At 38.9% G+C, this 6,000-nt stretch overlaps 1 protein-coding gene across 1 annotated transcript in view; it reads left to right on the top strand.

The window, feature by feature from the left end:
- Window positions 1–679: 679 nt before the first annotated feature.
- Window positions 680–6,000, top strand: part of FAM186A (family with sequence similarity 186 member A) — a 42,654-nt gene continuing 37,333 nt past the window's right edge. The window contains 5 exon segments of the mRNA XM_067698588.1: window positions 680–695; window positions 1,126–1,151; window positions 3,533–3,752; window positions 4,721–4,852; window positions 4,855–4,887. Coding sequence (XP_067554689.1) covers window positions 680–695; window positions 1,126–1,151; window positions 3,533–3,752; window positions 4,721–4,852; window positions 4,855–4,887 — 427 coding nt within the window.

The following is a 6,000-nucleotide window of genomic DNA, read 5'->3' as shown; positions in this document are numbered from 1 at the left end:
TGTGGCACACGGGGCCAGTAGTTGTGGCTTGTGGGTTCTAGAACACAGCCTCAGTAGTTGTGGTGCACGGGCTTAATTGCTCCATGGCATGTGGACTCTTCCTGGACCAGGGATCGAACCCATGCCCCCTGCATTGGCAGGTGGATTCTTAACCACTGCACCACAAGGGAAGTCCCTTTTGATGGAATCTTTAGAGTTTTCTATATATAAGATTATACCATCTGCAAACAAATATAATATTTCCTCCTTTTCAATATGGATGTCTTTTATTTCTTTTTCTTTTTTAAAATATTTATTTATTTTTGGCTGTGTTGAGTCTTTGCTGCTGCAGGTGGGTTTCTCTAGTTGCGGTGAGTGGGGGCTACTCTTCGTTGCTGTGTGCAGGCTTCTCTTGTTGTGGAGCACAGGCTTTAGGTGCACGGGCTTCAGTAGTTGTGGCATGCAGGCTCCAGTAGTTGTGGCACGCAGGTTAAGTAGCTGTGGCTCACAGGTTCTAGAGCACAGGCTTAGTAATTGTGGTACACGGGCTATGTTGCCCCACAACATGTGGGATCTTCCCAGACCAGGGATTGAACCCATGTCCCCTGCATTGGCAGGTGGATTCTTAACCACTGCACCACCAGGGAAGTCCCTATTTCTTTTTTCTTGCCTAATTACTCTGGCTAGGGCTTCCAGTAATATGTCAAACAGAACTGGTAAGAGTGGGCATCCTTGCCTTGTTCCTAATCTTAGAGGAATAATTTTCAGATTTTCACTTTTCAGTATGATGTTAGCTGTGGGCTTGTCATATATGGCATTTATTATTTTGAGGTATGTTCCCTCTATACCTGCTTTGTTGAAGTTTTCATCATGAAAGGGTGCTGAATTTTGTCACATGCTTATTCTGCATCAATTGAGATGATCATATGATTTTTTTCCCCTTCCTTTTGTAAATTTGGTATATTTCATTCATTTATTTTCACATGTTGAACCATTTTTGCATCTCTTGAATAAACCCCACGTGGTCATGGTATATAATTCTATTAATGTGCTGTTTAATTCTGTTTGCTAGTATTTTGTTGAGGATTTTTGCAACAATGTTTAGAGATGTTGGTCTGTAGTTTTTTTGTTTTTTCTGTTTTGCAGTATCTTTATCTGACTTTGGTATGAGGGTAATTCTGACCACAAAGAATGAGTTGAGAAAGGTTCCTTTCTCTTCAATTTTCTGGGAGAATTTATGAGAAGTTGGTGATACTTTTTCTTTAATCACCATGCTGTGTGTTAGTTTGTAATGTTATTCTTCATCACGGCTTATCAAATTTTGTCTCTGCTCTCCTGTATTTCTGATAATTTGCTGCAACTGCATTACCTATTTCTGATTGCAGTATTTCCAGCACCTAACATTTGATTACTCTTTTTTTTTTTTTTTTTTTTTTTTGCGGTACGCGGGCCTCTCACTGTTGTGGCCTCTCCCATTGTGGAGCACAGGCTCCAGACGCACAGGCTCAGCAGCCATGGCTCACGGGCCCAGCCACTCCACGGCATGTGGGATCCTCCCGGACCGGGACACGAACCCGCGTCCCCTGCATCGGCAGGCGGACTCTCAACCACTGCGCCACTAGGGAAGCCCTGATTACTCTTTTGACATGGTGATTTGGCTTGCAAAATTCAAATCTTAATGTTATTGTAAGGAGTGTAGAGAGAGTTCAGTTTGTCTGAAGCCAAACTGAGCGAGTAATTGATAAATTTGGAAACGATGGAGCAGTGATTCTCCATCTATCAGATTTACCATTCCCTTTTAAAATATTTTTAACATACCTTTGTTCCTCTGAAGTGAAATTCATAGATAAAATATCTATACTGATACTTTAAAAAATTAATATGTGAGCGTAAATATAAGTGCTAATTTATAATAACATGCATTTCAATGTGTAAATTCTAGGTCAAACTTCACTAGAAGACATAACAAAGTAGTAGATAGAGGCTTGCATCCTTATGTAGAATTAAAATAAATATGAAAGCTACAAATACAGGCTGATACAAATGCAGGTTTATTGTACTGGCACTACATACTATTAGCAGTAGTGCCTTGCTAGTTGGTACTATGGTGTTTCAGAATGGTGAAATTTTATTGGAGAAATTCTAAAGAATATTTTCCTTTGATTTACAAAATATTTGCATTCCTGGAAATTTCAGTAAGCAATGAAACTTTGTAAAAAATTATTCTGCATTTATACTTTAAAAAGAGTAAGTTTCTAGGCTCAGATAATTATAAACAGATTTTTTTTAAACCTATGTGAATATCCCATGGGACAGTCAAAATTTATGCAGGACGGACCAATTCTTTAACATGTGTACTGTCCATTGCACCGTTGGGTGGGCTGGCACTCCTCAGCATCTTTTACTAAATACAATAAATCTTCCCTCCCATTCATTGTTACTACCAAAAATGCTTCCACAAATTTCTTTTTTAAGTTATTTATTTATTTAGGCTGCGTTGGGTCTTCATTGCTGCATGCAGGCTTTCTCTAGTTGTGGTGAGCGGGAGCTACTCTTTGTTGGGGTGCGCGGGCTTCTCATTGCAGTGGCCACTCTTGTTGTGGAGCACGGGCTCTAGGCATGTGGGCTTCAGTAGTTGCAGTGTGTGGGCTCTGTAGTTGTGGCTCGCCGGCTCTAGAGTGCAGTCTCAGTAGTTATGGCGCATGGGCTTATTTGCTTCGCGGCATGTGGGATCTTCCCCGACCAGGGATGGAACCCGTGTCCATTGCATTGGCAGGCAGATTCTTAGCCACTGCGCTACCAGGGAAGTCCCCACAAATTTCTAAATGCCCATATGAGGCAGTAATTACCCCCACTGAGAATTTGCTGATAGATTCTTGAGGAGGGGAAATAATGAAGTAGAAGTCATGTTGTGGAATATTCTGATAGCTGCTTTCCAGGTGTAAGCGTTGATTAAAAAAAGAAAAAGAAGTAACTTCCTTTAATTAATTAGTAATTAATTAGTTTGTTTACAGCAGCCACAGTTTATAAGGTATTTCACACATCTTACGCGTCTCACATCAACTATAAACTCAGCATCTCCATTATTTTACAGATGAGTCAGGGCAGCTCAGAATTGTTAAGTGATTTATTAAAAGTCATTTTAATGAGAGAGCTAGAGTTGGAGTCCAGATATGGTTTCAGACCCAATATTCTTTTCATTGTATCATAGCAATGCTGGGATGAAGGCAGAGAAAAAAAATTTAAGAGGAAAATCTGAGACTCAGAGAAAAACTGGAATTAGGGGACTTCCCTGGTGGTCCAGTGGTTAAGACTCCATGCTTCCACTGCAGGGGGGTGTGGATTTGATCCCTGGTCAGGAAACTAAGATCTCACATGCCACGCAGCCAAAAACAAACAAACAAAAGACAACAACAACAAAAAACTAGAATTGGCAGCCCTTTGATTAGACAGCTCTATAGTGACTGTCACTGACATTCTGGGAAGAAAGGTGGTCAAAGCTTACGGTCAAACAGAGGATTTATTAATATATTCCCCCTTCTTATTCTTATAGGATCTTAATATGCAGCTGGGTGACATCATGCAGAATGTGCAGTAGATAATAATAAATCACTATACTATGGATGAGAATGTGCACTCTGGAAGGAAAATATCCCTTACAGAACATAAGAAATAGAGAGCAAGTTTGCTGGAGAAAATAGTTACTTGTGCCAAGACTGCTGAAATTAAAGAAAAGACTCTTGTCTACATTCTGGCCTGGTTGGAAGAATGGAGTAAGTTTCCAGAAGTGATTTAAAGTTAATGAAAAAGCTAGAGAATGGAATTATAACCAAATTATGAAGGATTAGAAGAAGACTAAACAAGAAAAGACTAAGGTGGTTATTTAGAGAACAGGTGCTCTCTGTTCCAGGAAGAATAGAATACGGAAAATATAAGCTCGCTCACTTAGTACCAGCTATTCTGGCCTCCTTGCTTTTCTTCAAGCATGCTTTCTAGTCCCTTGCCTGGAACATTTTCCATCAGGTAGCCACAAGGCTCATTCTCTGCTTATATTTCTATTTAAAATGAGCTGTTCTCTGACCATCCCCATTCTCTACCCACTGGCACTGTCCATTATTCTTTACTCTTCTTTATTTTTGTCTATAGCATTTCTTACCATCTGACATACTTTATAATTAATGTGTCTTTAAAATATTTTTTGTCTGTGTCCTTTCACTAGAATGTAAATAGTATGAAATTAGGGAATTTGTTTTATTCAATGCTGTATCTTCAGGATCTAGAACAGTACATGACAGAGGAGACACTGGTTGAATGAAAGAATGAATAAGCTAAGAATACAAAAAAGAGAAATTTCATTTAGTTACAAGAAATCTCATGTAACAGGGGTTATAAAATACTAGAAAACTTACCAAAGGAGTTAATTGGGGTTTAGATCCCCAATATTAAAGCACATGTTCACATTTTAGATATCCCCATCCCTGAAGTCAGGGAACTAACAAATTAGACACCTTTCAACCATATTTTAACCATATTTTCATGGCCAAGGCTTATTGTTCGGCCTTCTATTCCAAGTTTCTCTTTTTAAATTTCTTCATAGAGAGAAGCCTCAGAATAGAAATAATTACGAGATACCTATATTTCCCAATACTACAATATTGAATAGGTAGCCAATATTATAAGCCTATATGGTTATAATTATTTATTTTTCTGCACAAAAGTAATTTTTTTTACTCTCTTCAAGATGTCATTTTGTCTGAGATGACTACAATTGATATTGATGAACACCACCACTGTATAGCACAAATGGAGATGTTACCAGAAACGCTCAAAGCTATCGAGAGCAATGTCAAGCTACTGAGCAGAATTAGTACATCTTTGAAGAAAAGAAGAAACAAAAGAAAAAACGAGGTAAGAGTGCTCTAAGACTTTGAAAATAGATTTGACTTTTTCTAAAAAAGAGCTTTATAATTTACGTACCATAAAATTTACCCACGATAATTGTACAATTCAATGACTTTTAATAAATTTAGAGTTGTGCAACTATCACCACAATCTAACTTTAGAACATTTTTATCATCCCCCAAAGATCTCTCAGGCCCATTTGCAGTCAATCCTCATTCCCACCCTCAGCCCCAGACAACCACTAATCTCTTTTCTGTCTCAATAGATTTGCCTTTCCTGGATATTTCATGAAGTGGAATCATATTTTATGTAGTCTTTTATGTCTGGTGTCTTTCATTTAGCATAATGTTTTTGAGGTTCATCCATGTTATAGGATGTATCAGTAGTTTCTTCCTTTCTATTGCCAATTGTACACCATTGTTTGCATATACCAAACTTTGTTTATCCATTTACCAGTGCATGGACATTTGCATTGCTCCCACTTTTTGGCTTTTATGAATAATGCTGCTATGAACACACATGTATAAGTTTTTGTGTGGACATAAAATTTCATTTCTTTTTGGGGATACCTAGGAGTAGAATTTCTATGTCATTTATTTATCTATTGCTGGTAAACTTATGTTTAACTTTTTAAGAAATTGTTAACTGATTTCCCAAGTGACAGCACCATTGCAATTTCCATCAGCAGTGTATTACGGTTCCAGTTTCTTCACATCCTCAACAACTCTTGTCATTGTCTGTCTTTTTTATTATAGCCTTTCTAATAAGTATGAAGTGATATCTCATTGTGTTTTGTTTTTTTTTTTTTTTGCGGTACGCGGGCCTCTCACTGTTGTGGCCTCTCCCGTTGCGGAGCACAGGCTCCGGACGCGCAGGCCCAGCGGCCATGGCTCACCGGCCGCTCCGCGGCACGCTCCGCGGCACGTGGGATCTTCCCAGACCGGGGCACGAACCCGTGTCCCCTGCATCTGGCAGGCGGACTCTCAACCACTGCGCCACCAGGGAAGCCCTCATTGTGGTTTTAATTTGCATTTCCCTAATGATTAATGATGTTGAGCATTTTTTCATGTGCTTATTAGTCATTCCTATATCTTTGATGAAATGGCTATTCAAATACTT

The sequence above is a fragment of the Pseudorca crassidens genome, chromosome 11 (genome assembly GCF_039906515.1).
Source record: "Pseudorca crassidens isolate mPseCra1 chromosome 11, mPseCra1.hap1, whole genome shotgun sequence".
Taxonomy (NCBI): Eukaryota; Metazoa; Chordata; class Mammalia; order Artiodactyla; family Delphinidae; genus Pseudorca; species Pseudorca crassidens.
This window is presented reverse-complemented; position numbering and strand designations above follow the sequence as displayed.